The sequence below is a fragment of the Salvia splendens genome, chromosome 20 (genome assembly GCF_004379255.2).
Source record: "Salvia splendens isolate huo1 chromosome 20, SspV2, whole genome shotgun sequence".
NCBI classification, from domain to species: Eukaryota; Viridiplantae; Streptophyta; class Magnoliopsida; order Lamiales; family Lamiaceae; genus Salvia; species Salvia splendens.
This window is the reverse complement of record NC_056051.1, coordinates 19,092,918-19,117,443: the sequence shown is the minus strand read 5'-3', so window position 1 is coordinate 19,117,443 and position 24,526 is coordinate 19,092,918. Positions and strand designations below refer to the sequence as shown.

Below are 24,526 nucleotides of genomic sequence, written 5' to 3'. Positions count from 1 at the left end.
TGTCCATGGCCAACGACCTGTGCCACGTTGCTATCCTACGGTCAAAGGATGGACTGAAGGTTTTTTGAAAGAGCGGCATGAAACAGAAAAAAAGGACGGGTCTTATGGCAAGGGATATTTAGATGAATAGTTTGACAAACGTCAAGACAAGTCTAGGGCTGAATTCGTTGACGGCGGTTTAAGCGAAAGACAGAGTAGAAAACAACCAACTGATTATCCGGGAAATATGACACACCTATCTGGGACAAATGGTACCATTAAGGTGGTTGATGCTGTGATCAATCTAATGCAAGTACTGAAGGATACTCTTGTAGAAATACGAAGTTCGGACTATTTCAAAATGATATGGGACATGATGAGGAGGGCATTCGGTATAGCTGATACAACAATTGAACAAAACACAAATCCAGTGGGCACCCGCACACAATCAATGTCACAGGAAGAGTGTCATGGTAGTCAATGGTCCGAGACATTAGATGCGCTCTTGAAGGGGGCTGAGGAGTTGTTAGACAAAAGACACGAGTTCCCAAGTTTTAGTTTGGGCATGGGGTTCACACAAGTAAGTGTAGTGTTTGTCTGTCTAAAAATATACTTTTGCTAATGCTTGTATCATTATGCAACATACAGGTTGATATTGATTAATATATGGTGTTTTTGATGAATTGTAAGGATTTATATGCCGGAGCTGACATTGGTGGTGGCAATGGAGGACTCGTGTCTGTAAACGAAGTTCTTATTCATGAGAAACACAAAAATGATGACGTGTTGATAGAGGCAACGGTTAGTAATTTCAATATCAGGGCAGTATCAGTACAACATCAATGCAATTAGTTTGTATAAAAAATTATAAAGTTGAATTGATGTTGAAACCATTTCATATCTTTAAGGGGGATGGTCTGACAATGACATTGAAGCACATCACCTACTTGTTGCAAGCCTAACTGAATATGTAAGTATAGTTAGAAGACTTACTAAAAGCAAAAAAAAGTTTTAACGTATATTTGTTGACAAATGATGTTTAGGAATGTAATATGGAACCGGATATGACTGTTGGGAACAATGGTGCTGAGGTCATCGCAAAAGGTGTTGCAAATCATACTCTAAGTACAATGGCTGGTGGTATGCATACAATACCAAACGTGAATAAATCTGACGGCATAAGCTTGATAGGACGTATTACACATAGCAGTCTACGTTTTCGTATTGTGTTGAAGTGAATGACTATATTGATATGTAATATTTATTTTGTTGATGTTGTCGGAAACATCCGTGTAGGACGAGTCTTTGTGTCATGAGAAGGGAACAAATGCTGAGATTGCCAACGCAATTAAATTGACAAATTCAATTGTTCATGACATAGCAAGAGGGTAATACAACATAGTAAAAGTTATCGTGTGGCGGTTTTAAGTTTACAGTGTTTGCGTTATTTTTTTAAACTTCAACAGCTCGAGCACGACCACACAGACTTGATTATATGTTTGGAACATCAACAGGCTTTGGTTGTCGAGAAAGGGAAAGAAAAGGCACATGGACCAACTTTGGAAGTATCAGAATATCAAGATAGACATCAGACAACAGACAAGATTGCAATGGAGGTTAAAGATATTACAAATTTGTTTCTCTAAAGTTCTTATTTTCTGATTATAACTCTTTGACCTCAGGCGCCTCCAAAATCTGAAGAGCTGGTGCGAGGGGTTCGGAAGCGTGCTACGAAGCGTAAGAGTCCAGCTTTGTGCTCACCTTTCAATGAAAGGGCTGTACCGATTACGATAAAACTGAGTAGCGAAGAAAGAGACATGTACTACTGGTTGGTGTGGACTCAAGGAGAAAATGAGTAAGATAATTTGGAATTTACATTTACATCCCGTCCTATTGACATAGTTTTCTATTAATGTTGACATTTGAGTTATTGTTGTTGATTTATTGATTTACTAAATTTACTGGCTCGTATACAACAACATGGAGGTTTATTTCGACGACATCGTCCTACTAACAAAGATACAGATGCTCTCAATGAAACCTCATAGCCATGTTTTTGAGAAGGTGGTTGACTCCTGGTCGTCATACTTGAACAACATGGAATTTTATCGAGCACCGTCGTCACCGTCACGGGTGTTCATGACCACTTTCCCATGTGTATGTGAACCACTATGCTAAAAGTAAAACCAAACAAATCTATAAAGTTACTGAAATACATATTAATTGCAGCTGCACAGTTTCCTGAAACATACTCGCGATTGGGATCGTGCTACTGGATTTCATGATTTATGTGAAAGTGTTGATTCTCATGTCCAGAATCTCACACATTTCAATTGGAATGCGAGCGATATGGTAAATACCTTTTAAGTCAATACTTATTTAGCTTTTCTTCAATATCTATCGTCTTTAGTTAATCCATCTGTCCCTTGTATATTAGGTGCTTTTTCCTATGTACTCCAGACGACATTATTACCTTATTAGTTTTGGACTGAAGACTGAAAAAATGGACATAATTGACAGCTGCACCCCATCCAATGGATTGAAAGATCATAGCAAGTATGGTGACGACATTGAGTTACTGGTATGTACATTCATTGATGTATTGATATTTTGTAGCATATTTCTTGATATCAATCATCAATTCAGTATAACAGTGAAGTCATTTTATTCTTTTGCAGCAATATTTTTTTGTTCATATCTTGAGGGTAAGAAACATAAAATGCTAGCAAGCATAATCAAAGGGTGCGAAATTCGGATCATAAATATGTCGTGGCAAGGTACTGGAGGCAAGGATGATGCTGCTATATTCTTAATGCGGCACATGGAAACATATATGGGCCAAAAGGTGAAGGATTGGCATACGGGGCTTGCAAACATATCTATGAAGAATCTGCAGAATATGCGCGGTAAATACTGCAAGGCCTTGCTGACGACATACTTCAATTACCATTCTGTTGACGTTAGGGATTGTCTGAAGAAATATTTCAAGGATAATAAAGAGAAGAGGACCAAGATAGATAAGCTTGTAGCAGATTTGATGTGCAAGAAGCCTAAGTGAAAGTTGATTTAATTATGTTAGTTCTCCAGTGTGTCTGATCTTCTAGATCATTTGTTTTGAATTCTAGATGGTCTTTTTGGCTGTTATTATGAAGATGCTGTTTTCTGTTGTTATTTTTCGGATGATGTGTTTTACATGATGATTATTATATGCAACTTTTTTAAGGAATTTGTGTCTACATTGTGTACTATTAATATAGCAACACGTCATTTTTATGCTCCATGCAACAATTCATATTTTATTGGGAATAATGTCAGTGGTCATATTGTATTCGAAGTGCATTGGTAATTATAAAATTTTAAATTGATACTAAAATTAAAGAACATTGATTTACAAACAACTTAAAAACGCAGAGATGTTTTGATAGTTTTACAGTCAAATTAATCTTGAACAATATTGGTGTGCAGAGCGCACAAGAAAATTATCGGAAACGACAAAATAGTTCTACAGCTCCATAAAACAAGACATGATATTTGAACTGGATTGGATTGATATTTGCATAAGACTGGATTGATATTTGCATTGAACAACATTGATGTACATACAAATAAAAAAAGAGTTTAGATATTTGCACATTTTTGCATTGAACTTTATACTGAACAACGTTGACGTATAGACAACACAAAATAGCAGTTAGATATTTGCACATTTTAGCATTGAAATTTGAATTGGATTGGATTGGATTGATGTTTGCATTGAACAACATTGATGTACATACAAGTCAAAAAAGAGTTTAGATATTTGCACATTTTTGCATTGAACTTTATACTGAACAACACAATTGACCAAATAGCAGTTAAACTCTATAATTGAAAATAGAGGCAACCAAACAAACCATATGAGTACTTGTTGAAAAATCCAAAGAAGCAATAAACGAAAAAAATATCCAAGGAACTGTATAAAGAGACGAGACGAATAGAAAAATGGGGCAACAAAATCAAGGAAAAATTGAAATAAAAATCCTTAACATTGTCACTTGTTTTTGTTTTTCTCTTTCTCTTTGCCACAGTTTCTTGAATCATGCCTCACCAGTTCGCGACATTTCTTGCAACGTCGCAGAGGTTTATTCATTTGCCTGATAGCCGCTTCTTTCTTTGACACCTTCCGGCTTCCAGAACCCTTGGTATGCACAACATCAGGTGGGTGAACATTGATAGCATCCGGTATTGGATCACCAAACACATTTTCAATCCTCTTTCCCTTATCCAAAGAAGGCACTGCTAACCCTTCATCACCAAATAGTTCCAGACCAAGCCTCTCCAGTCCAGTTATGAGTGCATTGACATCATCGATGTGGGACTCGGCCTTTTGAGCTAAACGGTAATATGTTTTGTGCATCTTGGTGATTGCATTCCGTTTAGCGTCAACTTTTGGAGCTGTTCATACCATTGAAAAATGTCAATACAGTTTAGTAAAGATATCAGGACATCACAGATAAAAAAAAGTACCTTCAGTCATTTCAAACTCGTATCTTGGAAAACCATGTACGACCTTTAGTAAGGGCCTCTTCAGCCATCGTGATCCAAAATATTGCTCGGGAATTTGCTGCACATTAGTATTTTTGAAAACAAAAAATATGTGACTGCATAAAATACCAAGCCTTGAGTACAACTTGCATTCACAACTATACACCTCAGCTCCAACTTCATGGTTGACGTTAAAGGTATTGCGACTACCGTCTGAAACTCTGTAAACTTTGTTGCTTGACTGAACGGACATATCAACCATGTTACAGCTATGATAAGCCTCAACAATTTTAGCCTGAACATCTTTAAACATTTTGTCGGTATATATTGTAGCTGCATGTTCCTCGAATGGTAATTTTGTTGCAAGTATTGGAACAATTGTGGAATCGAAATAATCGAGTCTCTCTGACTTATTCCTTTGAGCATCTAACGCTTTATCGTACTGCATAACGAATTCAGCAAAATAGAATCGAGGTTTTGAGTACCTTTTGAAGAAGCTATTCTCTGCTTCAGATATTGATGTTGTCTTCAATAAAGAGGCCATTGGAAAATCTCTGAAGTACGCAGGAATCCAAAATGTTCTATCTTCAAACATTTTCTTGAACCATGACACATTTTCCAAACCATATTGTGTGATTACATTATTCCACGATTCCTCAAATTCAGCAGGTTCTAACAATTCAGACCAAACACAAGCATTCAAATCTTTCTTAAAAAACTCATCTGCATGAAGTTTTTTAGGTACTTTATCCGCAAGTTTGAGCATAATGTGCCACATACACCACCGGTGTCTTGTATCTGGCAACACTAGTTCAATAGCAAGTCTCATGCCCCGATCCTGATCTGTAATTATCATTTTAGGGGCTACACCCATGCATTCAACAAGCTGCTTGAATAACCATGAAAATGATTCGTTACTCTCATTGGATAAAAATCCAGCCGCAAAGGTTACAGGGCAACCATGATTGTCTTTACCCGTGAAAGGACCAAATATCATACAGTACCTTCTTGTTCAAAACAAAATCAGTACAATTGAAGTAAAGTCAATGCGAACGGTATTATAATTATAAATGCAGCAGTGCATATATGCAAAATCAAGGAATAAAATGGAGTAGTGACATATGTGCATAACATAAACAAAATGTGAGGGTGGGGTCGACCTGTTAGTCGAGTACGTAGTATCGAACGCAACCACATCGCCAAACATATGGTAATTTTTTCTTGACACGGCATCACACCAAAATAACCTTGTCAATTTGTCATTGGAGTCTACCTCAAACACATAGTGAAAGCCTGGGCATGATTCTTTCTTCTTACTCATTTTATTCATAATCAATTGAGCATCAACCTCTTTCAGATGTTCTTTCATGTCACGAACACAATTCTTGATGTCCGTTACGGTGCAACCAACCGAATCATATCCGCCCAACACCTCTCTTAATAGATTAAATGTCATTGTGGGACCAATGTTGGCTTTCATACAATCTTCAATGAATTTCGAATGTAGTTGATCTAGTTGACGATTCGATTTCATGTATAGCTTATGTTGATTCTCCACCATAGAGTGGTTGTGCTCCTCAATAAAGTTGTGAACAACATACCAAGCAACCCCACCTTCGGAGACAAACTTGAACGTTAACTTTGCATTGCATCCACATCTCTTTGATCCACGTCTATGTCTGTTTGCAAAACCTTGTCGGGCATTAACTGCATCAAATTCTAGTGTCCTCTTTATACCCTCCCTACTGCACACCATATACAGCCACGTAACAACATCCCCCGATGCTTTGTGACTAAATTTTCGAGTCTCAAAACCAGCATCTCGAGCATATTCAACATAGAACGAACGTGCATCTTGAATTGATTTAAAGACCATGCCAACAACAGGCTTCAAACTGTCTTTGCATTCGGGGATGACCATAACTGCCTGACAGTAAATATAAAAACATGAGTACTATGTACGACGCAAGACAAATAGCAATGTATCTAGAAAGCAACGTAAAAGACTAACAATACATCAACACACATACAAAAAATGTCATCATATGGAAACAAATATATCAACCTAGAATCTGGCCAACAATCAGTGTACACCAAACTATATCAAATGAAGGAAAAGATGAATGAATCTGTCCATTTTCGTTTTTATAGTGAGAAAAGATTAGCTAGAATCTGTCAGACCAGAAAAGACCAGAAAAAAGAATCAATTTTCTGGCAGTGAGAAAACTCACCGACTAACAACCACGCGTTTGAATAGAACGGCAACTTTCGATGTGAAACAATAGACAATTGCATAGAACGCAAAAATATATGAAGGTAGGAAGAATATGATAAAGAAAATAAAGACACAATAAAGAATCATGGTTCAAGACAATGAAGAACATTAAAAGAGATAGCATACGATTACCGTGAAGTTGGAGTTCCTGGCAGAAAGACACGAAAAGAGAGAGGAATGTGATGAGATTTCTGTGTAGGAATATGAGTTGTATTTGTAGGTAGACGTCAAATATGTGAATTAATGGAGACAAATCGTGGAATCATAATTAAAATGGAAAGGAAGAGACAATTATGGGATTTAGTAACAGTCACTAATTTAGATTTACATAATTATCCTTGTCTGATTTTTTCTTAATTTTAAATATTTAGTAATTATTAGTTTGTATCAATTTAAGGCCATGAGATCACCCAGATCAAACGGCTATTAAGATGGTATTAGTTATTTCCCTAAATAGTTAGTATTTGAACCAAATCCTATATATATATATATATATATATATATATATAGTAGTGATCAATATATAACTAATCTTAAGTGTATAACTAGAGAACAAATCTCAGCCACACATTTTAATACTCCAAATTAATCCTATGGCTTAAACAAACTTTCAGATTTTTATGAAAAAAAACTTGTCCAGGGGCATTTTGGGAATTCAATACATCAATGTGAATTCATGAATAACATATAATCACCGTGAATCCAATCTTACGAAAGTCATGCGCCGCGCTAGCTGTCTCTGTGGCGGAGCTGCCGCAGGCTCCGCCCACTCCGACGCCTTCTCAGACGTCTCTGACGCCTTCTCAGACGTCTCCGACGGCTGCACCGCCGCCGTCGGTGATCTCGTCGACTTCTTCGGCTCCGGCGTTGTATGCTGGAACAATTATGCATTATATATTTTCTAAGTGGAGATAACATTTTTTCTTTCCGCTTTCGCTCGGCTTTAGCTCGAAAATGATTTAAGTAAAAAAAATTAATTAGTAATTTCTACCGAAATGGATTGGGATTGAAAATTATTCAAGGATTCTAATATCAGTTTTAGGATTTTCTTCCTATGTACTAGTTGAATTAGGTATATGGCTGGTGTAATTCTCCAAAAATAATTATAACTTGATCAGAAATTGGATGCTTAGATGTATGTCTGAGTTGATGAATCCATAACCTTGATAAGAGAAGTGCATGCTAAAAGAGCCGTGGTGTTTCTCAATGGAGAAATTGTCAAATTGAAGTGGATTTTGAATACTTCACTCTTGTTTACAAAACAAATCACTCTTGTTTACAAAACACATCACTCTTACTCAGATTTTACTTCACTCTTGTTCACAAAACACATCACTCTTACTCAGATTTTACTTCACTCTTGTTCACAAAACACATCACTCTTACTCAGATTTTACTTCACTCTTGTTCACAAAACACATCACTCTTTGCTTGGTAAACAAGTCTCCTCAAATTGCGTTTTGTGAGGGCTGTGGAACCCAACACTTTCGATGTGGTTTACATTAATTGTTAAGTAAACCAGTCATATGAGCTTATGCGGGAGCTTCTTTGTTCTCATGAATTCGTGTGTGCTAGTGTTTTAATTATTTTAGGTAAAGCATGCATGCAAGAAGAACATGCGATGATAAATTTATAAATTCACTGTAGATCAAGTGATCAACTTTGTAAGAAAGTTTCTGAAATTGATCACCCAAACTTTGTGCATGGTAACCTTAATTCATTGGCACTGGGTAGCTTGATATAGCTTTTAATTGAATCAACTCGCAAGATCTCACTGTTGTTTAGTGCTAAGCTCCAGTCTAAACAGTCATCCAAACCACAAAGAGGTTGTTTCCTACCATACCTTTATTGTCTAATGACATCATTTTACATCACTCTTACTCAGGTTTTACTTCACTCTTGTTCATAAAACACATCACTCTTACTCAGGTTTTACTTCACTCTTGTTCACAAAACACATCACTCTTACTCAGATTTTACTTCACTCTTGTTCACAAAACACATCACTCTTACTCAGATTTTACTTCACTCTTGTTCACAAAACACATCACTCTTACTCAGATTTTACTTCACTCTTATTCACAAAACACATCACTCTTACTCAGATTTTACTTCACTCTTGTTCACAAAACACATCACTCGTAGCCTGACTTTACTTCACTCTTGTTTACAAAACACATCACTCTTATTGTGATTTTACTTCACTCTTGTTTACAAAACACATCACTCTTATAGTATAAACAACAACAACAAAATAAGTAATGAAATCAATATAATAATATCAAAATTGGTAAGAACTTACGGGCAATATGATTTGGAGAAAATGGCAATTTTATACTACTTATCCTAATTAACATCAAATGCACAGTATGAATATCTAATAGTGTGATACACACTGTTAGAAGTCACACATAAAAATATCGAATGAATATTACAAACCGAAAAAGAATTTCTAAAACCCCAAACACAGCAATTCAACTGATCCAAACCCCCAAACACCGCAAATCAATATATATTACATACACACTCCGCCATAGCCTAGAAAGGAAAATAAAAACTCAGGTCCTGAGCGCCGCGCCGACGACGAACGAAGCTACGGCGACGGCGAGCGACGGAAGCCAGCGCCGGTGCGGGACCTTCCTGCGCGGCTGAGCTACCGATGAGAGCGAAGACGGTTTCGGCAACCGCCATTGTCGCCACCAAAACTCTCTTCTGCGACACCGCCAACTGCGACGAGAAGAGGAGAAGAGAGAAGAAGAGAAGAAGACGCGACACAGTTTGAATTCAATTTTCAAAATTGGATTTAATTCGCTGTGCAATGACCAAAATACCCCTGACTTGTTATTATGGAGTAAATTTGTGATTGAGGGAGCTAATATCTCATTAAATTCGAAAATTAATATTAGCCCTTGATTTTTTTGATCTTGTGGCTATGATTTGTCCTCTAGTTATTTGCTTAAGGAGTGTTTGCCATAGATCACTACCCTATATATATAGACTTTATTAAAAGTGCAATTAGAGCAATATTAACAATGAAAAAAAAATTGGGGTCGGACCGCACGTCCGCACCTAGGGTCCGGCCTAGGGCTAGTAGCATTGGAGGTGGCGGTGGAGAGGTCTGGGCCGCGCCTGAGGACGGGGGAGAGTCCCGGGGCCGCCCCTGGTTGATGCCCGACCCAGGGTTATGGGGTGTTCGGGCCGGACCCGAACCCCCAATTTTTTTTAATTTCAAATTTTTGCCTATTTATATACCATCTGTTAAATATTCTTCCACCAATTTCTCACTTTATTCTAACTGTATTTATAATTTTTTATTTTCTAGGATTTGTAATTTTTAATTTATAGGGTTTGTAATTTTTTTTCTAGGATCTGTAATTTTGTATTTCTAGGGTTTGTAATCTTTTATTTTCGACTGAAAAATAAATTTTTCTTATTTTAATTATTCAACGCTTTCTATTTTACAAGTAAAATAACTTGTAGTTGAAAATATTACAGTGTAATAGTTGAGGCCTGCAAAATTATAGGAGTTGTGGTTGACCTTTTTCAGGGAAATGGTAACGTCGAGGGGACTAGATGCGCCGGGATTAGTGATGCTCTTGTATCGGAACAAAGTACATATTCAATAATGAGTCAACCTAACAGGGGCAATTCTGTAATTCCATCTGACAAGTCACACCCTCTCGTACCACAAAGCACCTACGTCTCTCTTTCCACTCTACTCGCGACGCCTTTTCTGCTACTGTAGTCGAGAACCAACAACCAATGAAGTAGCTGGTTGATCAGATCAAAAGGATAATCAGCCAATTGCCTATGGGTTTTGTCAATTCTCTATTTTAATGTTTGATTGATTGATCAATTTTTTTGTTTGTTTTGGATCACAGATTAGTGGGCTCTATAATTGGGTGGATGTTTAGATCTGGGCATTTGGAAAGGAATGATTTTTCCAAGTTTTTATTAATGTAGCAGTAGCTTCACCTTTGGATGAAGTATTGGTGTTGATCAATTTCTCCTGGGTTTCTCAGCTGATTGCATGCATGGGGTCAGTTCTTTCAGCTCTACCTCCTATTTGATTGTGTGTGTGTGTGAGAGAGGTACTGATAGTCTGATACATAAAAAGGTGTAGAGTTTGTTGAGGCAGTTAGATTTGGTGAAGTGCAGTTAAAAGGAATTAGTTAGCAGCAAGCCAATTAAGAGAATTAGCTAGTTAATTAGGTGGTTATTAAGTAGAATAGATAATCCTCTATAAATAGCATTGTACTCTTCTTCAATAGGTAACCAATTAAAGAAATGAAATATCGTTTTCTCTCTTATCTCCCTCTCTCAATACTCTGTAACTGCCGGTGAGTTCTCCGGTCAAGTTCCGGTGCCTTCTTCGGTGGCTGTTCAGATCCCAGCCGCCCTAGTCTGTACCAAGTGGTATCAGTTACCTTGTTCGACCGGTAGCCCCTATTTCTCTAATTCCACCGTAGAATTACGGAGCCTCAAACAAGTAGGTATGGTCTCTGACTATCTCAATCACTTCAAAACATTGTTAGCAAAGGTTGAGATCAATGAATCGTATGCTGTGCATCTTTTTGTGAGTGGATTGCATTATCACATACAGAATTGAGTTAGGATGTTCAGGCCTAAATCCCTTGTTCACGCATTTGCTTTGGCTAGACTACAAGAGTCATCTTTGAATTTTAGAGGAATTTATTATGCTGATTTGGAAGTGAAGGATGAGGTGTATATGGCAGAGATTGAAAATGAGATGGTGATGAAATTGAAGGGGGAAGAATTCTCCTCTGAAGGCAGCTATGAGAACGTGGAAGTGACGGAGAAGGTTTGGTTAGAACAGACCGAAACGGGAATGGTGATGAATTTGAAGGAGAAGGAATCCTCGTTTGAAGGAAACTTTGAGTTGATGAATTCAACATCATTCGCAGCTCAAGAAAAATTCAACTCCCTCAAGTTTAAGGAAGAGCTTCATTCAATTACAGCTCCAGAAATTGCGATACAACTCAGCAAGAACTCATCATCTACACTTGGTGGAGGGTCCAATCCTGAAATGGATGATGTTGATGTGGATGATGTTGTGTGGAATAAGTCGATTGGTGTGTTGCAAGGGAAGTTTCTTGACGTCGGACACAACCTCGTCGGCTATCCGAGGGCAGAAGGCCTTGCAGTGGCAGAGGTCAAAGGAGCCGATTTGTTGTCACGTGTACCTGCTCCTCACTTGGAGTTTGGAGGTTGGAAGAAATACTTGAATTTCAGAGATGAATTGCTTAAAGATACACAAGAAAGCCTCAGGGATATGAATGCTATGGTACCAGATGCTATACACACAGCTCCAAAGGTGCTACACAAGTGGATTGAGGAACCAAGACATCGCACGACACGAATACTTCAAGTTGCAAGGGAGCACTTCTATAAAACAGAGAGGTGCCTGTTGTATTTGATGAGAATGTTTGGGAATGATATTCTCTCTCCGTTTGCTTCTGGTACTATCCTCAATGAGGTAGTTGGTTTTGAAGTCATCTTTCAGAATGGGGACAAACATAGTAGAATTCATGTTGAAGACCATTTGCTCTACAAGGTGATGAGAGTCGGTTTCGTTCGGTGGAGAGGGGGAAGAGGAACTTCAAGCACCAGTTAGTTAAACAAGAGTTGATATCTCAGGTTGTCTGCCTGGCTCCACCCCCATGTCTCGTTACTGAATTTATGTCAAGTGGTAGGGTGTTCGATGATCTGCAAAATCAAAAGAGTATCCTCAAGCTTCCAGGCACGTTGAAAATTACAATTGATGTCACTGAAGGAATGAGCTATTTGCATCAAAATACCATAGTCCATAGGGGCTTGAAGGTTGCTAACCTTTGGATGGATAAAAACAAAGTGCTAATGACTGTTAATGCTGCTGTTTTTGGTGGTGCTCAAGTGCTGGTTCAGCTGGGAATTATGACTGCAGAAGCTGAAATTTTCAAGGATTTGCATCAGAGGTTTTTAGGCAGAAGCTATACAATCACAAGGACAATGTTTTTATCTATGAGGTTATGCTATGGATGCTTCTAACTGGAAAGAGTCCATATGCTCACAATTGGGAGCATCATCCTATAATAGTTGTGGAGCCTAAACATCACACTGAAAGAGTCTTGCGGATTTTTGAAGAGCTGGAACTTGAGGTCAAGGTTTATTCCGGGCTGAGAATTATGCAAGTTAAACCGGTAAGAGTGGCAGTAGCTGATGGGAACAGCTGGAGCTGTGACTCTTTATGTAGGGGTGTAAAATGGTCTTTGCAGAACACCTTCTTCACAACTGATGTGTTATTGCTGCCGTTGGGGAATTGTGATATGGTCTTGGGATTTCAATGGTTAGAAAATTTGGGCACTACTCAGTGGGACTTCAAGAATCTGTCTATTGAGTTTTAGTTATCAAGGCATGACACTTCAAGAATCTGTCTATTGAGTTTTAGTTATCAAGGCATGACACATGTGCTGAGAGGATGTGCTCAGGGTCAGTTACAGTCCATTTCAAGTAAGAGCTTGGATAAAATACTTACTCAATGCAGTGATGTTCAGTTTTGTTACTTATACTGTGAAGGATGAGCAGCAGCTACAACTGCATTCACTTGACTGCTCGCTCTGGGAGTAATATGATTGTAGATGATGTTGTTGCTCTATTTTTGGAAGGCCATGAGGTAGTCTTTAACGAGCCAGCATCTCTACCTCCATTTAGAGATCATAATCATCAAATATTGCTGAAGGAGGGCACGCGGGATATAGCTAGCAGATCCTACAGTTCAGTCCAAAAAGTTGTGATTGAGAAAGATGCTCTTTCTAGAGTTCACACTTCTGATAGTGTGATCAGCTTAGGAAGAAGGAAAGGTGGGTCGCTACAAGAATCATTCGAAGTTTACGAGGTTGGTTGTTCGAAGTTGGGCCAAAGAAAATTGTTCTTCCAGCTCTGGGAGACCATTCTCAAACTCGGGAATCGTGGGAATGGGGAAATTGAATCAGCTCCGCATAAGATTGAAGAACCGAAGCATCGCACGGAGCGCGTCTTTCAGGTTTTCAAAGGAATGTTTCAACAATTTGCTGCGGGAAATATTCAGATTTTCAACCTTGAGGGCAAGGTTGATTTCGGGTGGGATGATTTGATACATAAAAAGGAGTAGAGTTTGTTGAGGCAGTTAGATTTGGTTAAGTGCAGTTAAAGGAATTAGTTAGCAGCAAGCCAATTAAGAGAATTAGCTAGTTAATTAGGTGGTTATTAAGTAGAATAGATAATCCTCTATAAATAGCATTGTACTCTTCTTCAATAGGTAACCAATTAATGAAATGAAATATCGTTTTCTCTCTTATCTCCCTCTCTCAATACTCTGTAACTGCCGGTGAGTTCTCCGGTCAAGTTCCGGTGCCTTCTTCGGTGGCTGTTCATATCCCAGCCGCCCTAGTCTGTACCAGGTACTTCTGTATGGGGTCTTGAATGATTGATCAATTTTTTCTAGTAGAAAATTCATAAATGTGTGGTTTTTGATGAATGATTGGTTTATTTAGCTGGTTATTTATGTTCCTCTTGAGTTTAATTTTGGTGGGAAGATGAAAAATGGGGAATTTTCTTTGAAGCTAAAAAATGACTAAAATTGCTCAAGATTGGGATGTGTTTATTTCTGTCTGTGGAATTGGCCTTATTCTGGAATATAGGGCCAGCATGAGGAATAAAATAGATGTTTCGAATAAGAATTGTAGGAACTTTTCTCTTGGGAGTTTTGGGTTCACTATTTTAGTTAATAATTTAATGTATTACTTCTGTTCTTCCTTTTGTGGTATGGAATCTTACTCTTGCTTCTCTATTAAGCAAGCAACAATAGTGTGTGCGAACAGAAAGTTTTTGCTTGTCTCTTTCTTTTGCATCATGCTTTGCTTGTTTGAAGGATAGTTTGTTTTAGTAATACATGGAAGTCTCTCGGTTGTTTTTCATTATATATCCATGAGAAGGCATTTGTGAATGGGATCGAGTGTGATTAGAATACGTTGGCAATTATGTATGATGGGTGCTTGCTTGTAGAGATGAAAACTTGAGCAGAAAGGCCTCTTCTTTCTCTAGAAATTACTTTGAAGCATTCTTCGACTGATTATGGAAAAGTTGAAGAATAAGTATAGAGAAGTTTTCCTTGTAAGAGAGTGCAATGAGCTTTTAACATTATTGTGATAATTTGCTTTGATTGGTTAAATTGGATTGCTTAGTTTTAGTTCAATCCTGTGAGTGAAATTTTTCCTTAACGTTTTGTTTAACCTTTCTTAAAATCAAGATTAATGACTGTTTTACATCTTGTACCTTGGGTACATGATTAACTGCCACCAGTGTCGTGTGCTACAGTTCTAGATTGTTGGATTGATTGTCATATTCATATTTTTTCCACTTTTTAGTCACTCATGCCTAATGCTACTGAAGGATACGTTCATGCTAAATTCTAAATTCTGAGATACATTAAATTTGTGCTAAGCATGTTATTCTTGTTTTTCTGGAATGATTCACTTAAATGTTTTATTGAGCCAAACATTGCCTTCGTTGACTGCCTCCAACTATGCAGTCAGTTTCTTTAATTTAAATTTCTCTCATTTAAATTTTCAATATTTGTCTGCAATGCAAATGCACTTTCTCAAATATGGAGAATAATGCTACAGCCCGTGCATCACCCAAAACACAAATATATCTATAAGCATTCCAAGATCTCTACTTATGTTATTTAGTTTTTGCCAAGGGGAGTACGGGTGCACGAAATCCAATTTTTGGCTGCTATGTGTTGGAAAAATCTATTAGTTTTATGTCTTATTTCGTGATAGTTTCCGCTGATACACTAATCATATGTATGGTGACAAACCTAATTTGTAACAGAGCAGAGGTTGTCTTGGATGTTGTACCAAGCCACCGTTTGTAATTTCTGTGGATGAGCCATCTAAGGGGCTCAAGATTCAAGGCCAGCGCGTGAAGCAACATAGTTTAACCGAGGACTTTTGGAGCCCCAGTTCGGGTGATATGGATAATAGTGCCTTTCCATCTTATAGAAGTGTCTCGTCAATCAGCACTTCAAACCAAACACTTGATACTAATAGTAGCACCGGCGGCACAAGCAGCTCCTCCGAATTCGTAAATCATGGCAAGTTCTTTTACATCGTTTTGCCCTTCAGTCATCACATTCGTGCTTCATACTATGCTTAAGTTTATGAAGTATTTGTAACAACAGTTGGCTGAATGAACAACAAGCTCTTCGATTCCAAAGTGATTAGTCACATTTCCATCATCTGCATTGAGTAACTGAGTTATATTTGGACTTGGTTTTATATGTGAAATAGTTTTGGTGATGGTGTATTGTGCTCGTTTGCTGCCTAGGTTTTTTTTTTCATTCTCTGGCTTATCTTTTGAAGGTCTTCTTCTGTGGAATGAAACGAGGCAGCAGTGGGTAGGAAACAAAGGACCCCAGGAACCAGGACAAGCGCAAGAGCCTAAATTGAGGTAAGTAGTTGTGTTTGCTGGCTTAAAATAAAGAGACGGTTAAAGCATATGAATGCGTTGATTGTGCAGTTTCAACGCTACGTATGAGAGTTTGCTAGGAACCAACAAGCCATTCCCCCAACCCATCCCATTGCCGGTTAGTTTTCTATTCTAGAGAGTGAAGTTGGTTGTATAAATCTTGTTTGTGTGAAATGGTTGAAATGGAACAGGAAATGGTGGATTTCCTAGTTGACGTTTGGGAGCAAGAAGGGCTTTATGATTGATGACTAATGGCAATTGAGATGGATATAAATATATGTGTGTGTGTGTGTGTAATCCAAAGCTATAAAACATAAGTTGTTTCCTCTTTGGTCTATAAAGCTCCCAACTTTGCCATAAGTTTGTAATTAGCTTGTTTTCTTTTCCCATGTTATTCATATTCACTTTAAAACACAACCTCTCCTCTCTAGTTTATGCTCTTCTGTGGTGTGTGGTTCAGATTGTTTCATCTAATATTCACCTAGGGGGTGTTCGGTTGTCAAGATTAAATCTTATGATTAAATATGTATCATGTTTGGTTCATAAGATTGAACCCTTCAACTTAATCTTAGATGGATAGTCTCATGATATTAGTCATGACAACCGAACGACATCCTAGAAGATAATTTGGATCTCGGTTTATTGTTTTCTATTCAACCAAACCAAGAAAAGAAGTAGCATGGTACTATGATTATACTATAGGAACATAGCCACATTCATAACAACAATACAATTTGAAATGTTTATTCAATTGTAGATTCTGATTCGTTTCATATTATGGCATTATTAAACAATATTAATTTCCACTTATTTTAAGTAGGATTGCATTATTAAACCTTTTCCCCACATGACCGGAGTTTGTGCAGTTTCTCCTTATTTGGTGTATCAACTTAATTAATTTGCCAACTGACGTGTGGAATGAACAATCAAGATTTAAATATATATTAAGATGTTTTTACCAATTTACGATGGAGATTCTTTAGTAGCATGCATCTGGTAAAAAATATTCATCCAAGTCTGATTAATTAGTACTACTAGTTAAGAAGATAAATATAGTCTAAGAGTGTAAACTATAACTAGCACAAACTATATTAATATAATAATTGGAGGGCAACGATATAAATATGAAAAATAATACTCACTGCCCCCATTAACTATCACATTTCAATATAACCATTTTGAAATACACATTATTAATTAAATGCATCAATTTACTTTAATTTTTTAAAAATTAATCACACATTACACTAATTTGACTCACTCAATTTTATTATAGTGCTAGTATATAAAAATGTAGAATTCAAATTCTACTAATACTTCATTTAATTTTTTTACTAAATTTAAGTATATCAAGTCAATATGAGATATTTAATCCAAAAATATGGAGCATAGATGAATGAGGAATCCACGTGTTTTTATCCAAACCAAAAGCTATATATACATATGCATATAATATTGTTATTATTGTATTGTTTTGAATGTTATGATATTGTGGTTAGGATTTCATTTTCTCTATATATTTCCTTTTATTGTATTGAGTGCTTAGCTCAATTCTTCAATTATGTAATTACTCGTTTCCACCACCTAAAAAAAATAAATAAGAACTCTTTTAGCTTGAATCTAAATTCTCTAATTCAAAGTATCAATAATTTCATAAGGTGTGAGAACCCTGAGTTAAAAAAAAATAAAAATGTAAGTAAACATGCAAGTAAATGTGGTTACATAAATGAAATTATGAAAGTATTGTTCAATTTTACAACCATTTATTTGAGTTTCATACTACCATATATAAAATAATGGTAGATCTAGTATAAATTTTACGTGGATTTAACTACTTTGTCAAAATAATAAAATTGGGATTAAATAAACGATTATAGTATATAGTTAATAGAATACAAAACTTTCTGGGAAACCATTAGCCTCTTGTGCATTGTGTAACAAACGAAATAAATAAATAGGAATTAATAAAATAAAGAATTTTTTTCTATTTAAAATTTTTTCAATGGATTTGGCGATCTTGCAAAATTTAAAAAATTATGAAATAAATGAATAGAAGAAACATTGAACATAACAACAAATTTGGTACATTGCATTTGTATGTAATCTTAATCCCATATCTCTTTATTTTTTAAAGAAGAGAGAGAATGCGGGCCCACACAAATTCACAACAAAAGATATGCGAGAGATATTACACCACACCCACACACTTTGTGTTTTTAATATACATAATGCACAATACATTAACATTAACTCATGCATCTGCATTTCCCATTTCCACCAATCTCCTCTGCTCCTTTTTGCCCTATCAATAGGATTTCTTGACGATTTTAATTGTTTTTTCCCCTCTGATGCATTCAGTGTTTATTGGGGCTCTGCTGGCATTCTTTTTGTTGATTGATCTGATCGGTTTTGGGCTTCAAATTGACTTCTTTGGAGCTTTCACAGCATTCCCATGTCTAAAGTTTTTGATTTTAGTGGTATGGACTCTCAGCTTTTGTGAGTTTTGAGCTTATATTATGGTTTTGTGCGTTATAAAGGATAAAAATTGAGTCTTTGCCTAGCTTATATCTTTAGGTTGTGTTTGGTGCTGTTTTGGGAGAAGTAACTTTTGTTTAATCTTCCTAATTTGTTAGCTGTATGAAGATATTTAGTCCATTGATTGAATTTAATTCCTAGTCTATTTATGCTTGTGTTTGTAATTTCAAGATTGCTGCTAGTATCTGAAGCTCATCCATATAAAGGGGGAAAAGCCTAATTTTGTTTCTTGCACATAAATCTTGAGATGTAACTGCAAATTGTACTTTAGCAATCTCCTATGGTTGACTGCAAACTTGATTTGTTAAATATGCTAATAATTTGGTTGAGGGTGAGATGAAACACTCAGTTTTGATCACTGAGGTGATGAAAACCTCAAGTTCTTGCGAACATTTTTTGACATGGTTGCCTAAATCTGTGCTTTCAGGTGATAATGGGTTTGTGTTCCAAAAATCCAAAGAATCAAGACCCTTTTTGTCTCTTGGGAATCATGTCGATGTCTATTTTCCTCCATCCAAGAGATCTCGTGTCAATGCTCCCTTTGTTGTTAGTGAATATCCGAAGGAGCAGCCTTTTATCGAAGTTCTTCCTGATGAGTGTCTGTTTGAGATCTTCAGACGGCTTGGAGGCGAAGAGAGGAGCGTCTGCTCCTCTGTGTCCAAGCGTTGGCTCATGCTTTTGAGCAGCATCTGTGCGGATGAGATATGCAGCTCTGTTGCTCAGACCATGGAGCCTGAGATTGTATCTGATTGTAAGAAGGCTGATGAGTCTGCTAAGCCTAAAGGAAAGGTTGAATTCGTCGATATCAATGATGAGGAATGTGTTGACGTTGACCATCAGGGTTATCTATCGAGGTGCTTGGAAGGGAAGAAGGCCTCGGATGTGAGACTGGCTGCGATTTCTGTTGGAAGTGCAAGCCGTGGAGGTTTGGGAAAGCTATCCATCCGTGGAAATGCTTGCACTCGTAGATTGACAGACATTGGATTGAAGGCTGTGTCGCGTGGTTGCCCTTCTTTGGGGGTTCTTTCTCTGTGGAACATATCCTCTGTTAGTGATGAAGGGTTGTCTGCAATAGCAACTGGTTGTCGTTCTCTCGAGAAGCTAGACCTCTCCCATTGCCCGGCTATCACTGATAAGGCCGTGATCGCAGTTGCCATGAACTGCCCCAATCTAAGATCAGTTAAGCTAGAGTCTTGCTCAAACATTGGTGATGAGAGCTTGAAAGCTTTGGGCCATTACTGCCCCAACCTAGAGTCGATCATGGTTAAAAATTGCGCCCTTGTTGGTGACCAGGGGATTGCTGGTCTGTTTTCTGCAGCTGGACACGTCCTAACCAAAGCTAATCTTCAGGGACTCAACATCAGTGATGTGTCTCTTGCTGTAATTGGGCACTATGGGAGTGCAATGACTGATCTTTCTCTTGTTGGCCTCCACAATGTGAATGAGAGGGGCTTCTGGGTGATGGGTGAGGGTCAAGGTTTGAAAAATCTGAAATGTTTATCGATTATTTCGTGCCAAGGAGTTACTGATGCGGGTCTTGAAGCTATTGGTAAAGGCAGCCCGGATCTGAAGGTGTTTTGCCTCCGGAGATGTGCTCTTGTGTCTGACAACGGGGTTGTGTCATTTTCCAGAGTTGCTTCATCACTTGAGAGCATTAAGCTCGACGAGACCCATAGGATTACTCAGTGTGGGGTTTTCGGCATTCTTGCTAGCTGTGGGGGGAAGTTGAAGGCACTTGCTCTGTCCAATTGCTTAGGGCTCAAAGACTTGAACTTTGGATTCCCATTGAGCTCTCTTTGCACGTCTCTGAGATCGTTGGCTATCCATAACTGCCCAGGGTTCGGTGATTCTGGCATGAACGTGTTGGTTCGGCTGTGCCCTAAACTAACACACGTGGATCTTATTGGCCTTGAAGGAGTAACTGATGCCGGCCTCCTCCCTCTCAGTCAGAGGCCGGAGGCTGGTCTGGTTAAGGTTAATCTGAGTGGATGTGTAAACCTAACTGACAGCCTGGTTGCAGGGATCGCTACCCTTCACGGGGAAACTCTGGAGGTTGTGAATCTTGTAAGAGTCAGCGGCATCACTGATGTGAGTTTGATGTCAATCGCAACGAACTGCTCAGTTCTGCGTGAGCTTGATGTCTCTGGCTGCAGGGTAACGGATTCGGGTGTTGCCCTCTTGGCTAGGGCCGGGAAGCTGAGCTTGCAGGTGCTCTCTCTCGCGGGCTGCTCGTTGGTGTCGGACAAGAGTTTTCCATTCTTGAAAACACTCGGCACGACTCTGGTGGGGCTCAACATTCAGCTCTGCCATGGAATCAGCTCTGCTGCTATTAGTTTACTTCTTGAGCAGATGTGGAGGTGTGACATACTTTCTTAAGATGCAGAAAAATCATGAATACAATTTCTTGATTTTACAAAATCAAGAAATTATTAGAAGGTTTCTTGATTAGCAAAAGGTATTATTAGAAGGTTTTTGGGTCCATCATGATTCGTCTACGGGTCCAGGCCAGCGTCTCTTTCTTTTTTTTCCAGCGGCCACACTTTTTGCAGCTTCTCATGCTGTTTTTAAGGCCGTCTCTTCCGAGTAATGGAAAGAGGGTTCTGTTTTGTGGCTGATGCTGGTAGCTGGGCTTGTCATCTTTTCGGACGAACTTTTTTAGGTTTCTGCCCGAGCAGTGGTGGTTGGCCATGTTGCTCGGATGGAAGCTTGCAGCCGTGGAAACTTTTTTAGTGCATCTTGTGTCTATGTTTAGGGTTGTTTTGCGGTTGCTTTGTGGCGTTTGTGCACCTGTTTGCGTGGGCTTTGGCTGTGGGGCAATATGGTTTCTGAGCCTGCCTGCCTTGATGATCTCTTCTTCCTCAGGTTTTGAAGAAGGGATTGTTTTTTAGTTTTTCCAAGCCCTAGTTTTGCAGGCTTCTATTGTTGTGAGATGTCACTTTTGCAACCTTGTTCATGTACTTGCTCATATATATGTATTTCGCTTTGCTTCTATGTTTTGGTAATAAAATCCCCTTTTTTGGTTTTGTGTCTGTACATTCTACGACGTCGTTTCCACGTGTTCGAGTATACATAAAGTGAGTGATTTATGTGTTTTATAAGATCATCAAATATGTCAAACAAATCACAATATAAACAAGACAAGACTAAAGTTCAAAAGTGTTCTCTCTCGTATGAATCACAAATAGAAACTTTGAAGTTCCACACTTCTCTTCATAGTTAAACAACCATGTTTTACGGTTCTCTCATATGGATATGACAAATAAAAAATATACATCTCTTCTTACATAGGGATCACAAATAGAAAATTTATTATCTTTCTCACGTGTGTGTGAATTGATCTCTCTCACATATGGATTGATCTCTAATCACAAATGGATTTATCTCTCATCACAAATCGGAAACTCAGATTTAATTGTTAAACATGCACGTTTCACACTTCTCTCACGTGGATGACAAATAGAATATTTATTCACTTCTCTCCTATGGATCTATGGATTACAAATAGAAAATTTGATTAACTTGTTAAACAAGGACACTTCTCTCGTATGGATAACAAACAGAACATTTGAATTATCACGGTGTATTTGAATCTGAGTCCTATGGCCTTAGGCATTATTATATCCACTCTAACGCTAAACAAATACATATATCGTTATATCTTTATTAGCTGTATTTAGGTATGTGAAATCATTCAGCATAATTTTGTGTTTTCTCAAAAATTTGTATGTATGTATGTAGGTGTATATAACAGGGGTAAAGGGTTGTGAGTAGTTGCATGTAAAGGTGGATAAAGAGTAATGGTTTTTGTACAAATGATTCTTCAAACAAAATCGAAATTTTTTGCAAATTTCTTCTATTAAAACTTCCGAAAAAATATTTTAAGTTATTCCACATTTTTTAAAAAAAGTAATCATCTGTCTGATTCAAAATGATATTTTCCTTTTCTGATTGTCCTAAAATGGAAATATCATCATCTATACTTTTTTTCCATCTCTTTTACTAAATTCTCTATTCATTTTAGGGTTTTTGGCTTTAAAAACCATAAACTTTCCTCGAATTCTGGTTTTTCCCACCAACTTTAAGATTGGTTTTTAAAACCACGAACTTTTTATTCGTTTGCTTCTTCCCACGGCGGATCAAAGGTGAAACCCGACTGATCTATGTGTCACTTTTAATCCTATTTGACAATAAAATCATAAGTAAGGTCCTATTTGACAATGCCACATGTCTTATTCTATTTTGCCATAACCCCATTTCCCATCCTTCGTCTTTGTTATATTCTCATTTCTTATCCTTCATCTTTGTCATATTCCCATTTCTCACCCTTCATGAGGCATCTCCAAATTCCAGTGCCCCCACTCCCCCACCTTCCTCCCCCCTCAACTACTCCGACCTCGACCGCCTCAGCCGCATCGTCAGCGGCGTCGTCTACGAAACCAGCAACCAGATCCAAGGCGCCAAAGATGGACGAAGAATGGAGACTAGACGTGAGCAGCAAGAGATGGGAACGGATGCGGCTGCATCTGATCGCTCAAACTGACTTGAATTCCGCGGAGGCGGCAGTGCTGCGCGCGGCTGTGAGAGAGAATAAGGCAGAGATGAGAAAGAGATGGCGGCAGTGCGTTTGGTGAGATTTGCGGATTGAGGAGCTCTCGGTGAAGAACAAGCTCGAGAATTGCGGATTGAGGAGCTGAATTGCAGATTGCATCACCAGAAATTCATTGAAATCGGTTTCCAGGTCATATTTCCGGCTGTCCACGTTGGTCAATTTGCACCGGAGATTTGGTATTCGGGCCGGGTTGGAAAATAACAAACTAATCAAAAGTTCGTGGTTTTAAAAACCAATTTTAAAGTTGGTGGGAAAAACCAAAATTCGGGGAAAGTTTATAGTTTTTAAGGCAAAAAACCTTTCATTTTACTAAAATCTTGTGCCATAAAAATGCAATTGACCATTAAATATTTACGAAACCATTAAATATGAACGAAAATATATTGTTAGAACTAGAAGCAAAAAGTTTGTTTGGATAAATATACAAGACAAATTTTGGATGTTAATTAACAAAATTGATATAGGTTTAGATTCAAATAATTTTAATATATAGCCTTTGAAGTAACACAAGAGTGAAGAGGACAAACCTACAGCATAGCGAAATAGAATCCTCAAAATTTCCACTTTGAACATATATTTAGATATAAATTAGGAGCAAGTTAAGCAATACTCAACAAGCTTGAAATGGCTGATTTGAACTTGATTGCTGCTGACTATCAACAACGAGAGCGGAGGAATTTGTAGGGAAAGAGGCAAATTAATATATGAAGAAATTTTAAGAATTTGAGGAGGGGCATTTAACGAGAGATAACATGAAATAAAATTTATATTGGATGATATCTGTGTGTATAATAAAATATGAGGAGGGGCAAATCTGTGTGTATAATTAACAAAATTGATATAGCTGTTACTCGTTGTTCCATCAAATCCCAGTTTATATATATTCCAACATCACAGTCATATCCAAACCACCTTAGACTATAGACCATTCCAACATCACAGTCATATCCAAACCACCTTAAACTATAGACCGATGATATGATATCAAACTCGTGAGGTGATTTAATAGTGGAGGTTAAAATTGATAATGTTTTTTGCCAATGTTAATTTCAAGGAAAATTGTGGAATTGTAATTTTTATACCTGAATTATAAA

The 24,526-nt window shown here is 37.7% G+C and overlaps 3 protein-coding genes across 4 annotated transcripts; 2 read left to right on the top strand and 1 right to left on the bottom strand.

Moving 5' to 3' along the window:
- Window positions 1-4,009: 4,009 nt before the first annotated feature.
- Window positions 4,010-6,424, bottom strand: LOC121781607 (protein FAR1-RELATED SEQUENCE 5-like). The gene is made up of 4 exons (XM_042179334.1): window positions 5,751-6,424; window positions 4,670-5,507; window positions 4,486-4,582; window positions 4,010-4,413 (listed from the first exon to the last, which is right to left on the bottom strand). Exons 1-4 carry the CDS (start codon window positions 6,422-6,424, stop codon window positions 4,010-4,012), a joined length of 2,013 nt encoding a protein of 670 aa, XP_042035268.1.
- Window positions 6,425-10,454: 4,030 nt separating this feature from the next.
- LOC121780985 lies at window positions 10,455-16,705 on the top strand. Of its 2 annotated transcripts, none has more exons than XM_042178653.1 (5): window positions 10,455-10,817; window positions 15,658-15,914; window positions 16,183-16,270; window positions 16,340-16,406; window positions 16,480-16,705. In XM_042178653.1, exons 1-5 carry the CDS (start codon window positions 10,813-10,815, stop codon window positions 16,531-16,533), a joined length of 471 nt encoding a protein of 156 aa, XP_042034587.1. In that variant the 5' UTR covers window positions 10,455-10,812; the 3' UTR covers window positions 16,534-16,705. The 2 variants fall into 2 exon arrangements, with proteins under 2 accessions (XP_042034587.1, XP_042034586.1); XM_042178652.1 differs by having other exon boundaries at window positions 10,456-10,817; window positions 15,653-15,914.
- A 1,790-nt stretch (window positions 16,706-18,495) lies between these two features.
- LOC121783081 (EIN3-binding F-box protein 1-like) lies at window positions 18,496-21,856 on the top strand. The gene is made up of 2 exons (XM_042181134.1): window positions 18,496-18,765; window positions 19,251-21,856. Exons 1-2 carry the CDS (start codon window positions 18,741-18,743, stop codon window positions 21,197-21,199), a joined length of 1,974 nt encoding a protein of 657 aa, XP_042037068.1. The 5' UTR covers window positions 18,496-18,740; the 3' UTR covers window positions 21,200-21,856.
- Window positions 21,857-24,526: the final 2,670 nt, after the last annotated feature.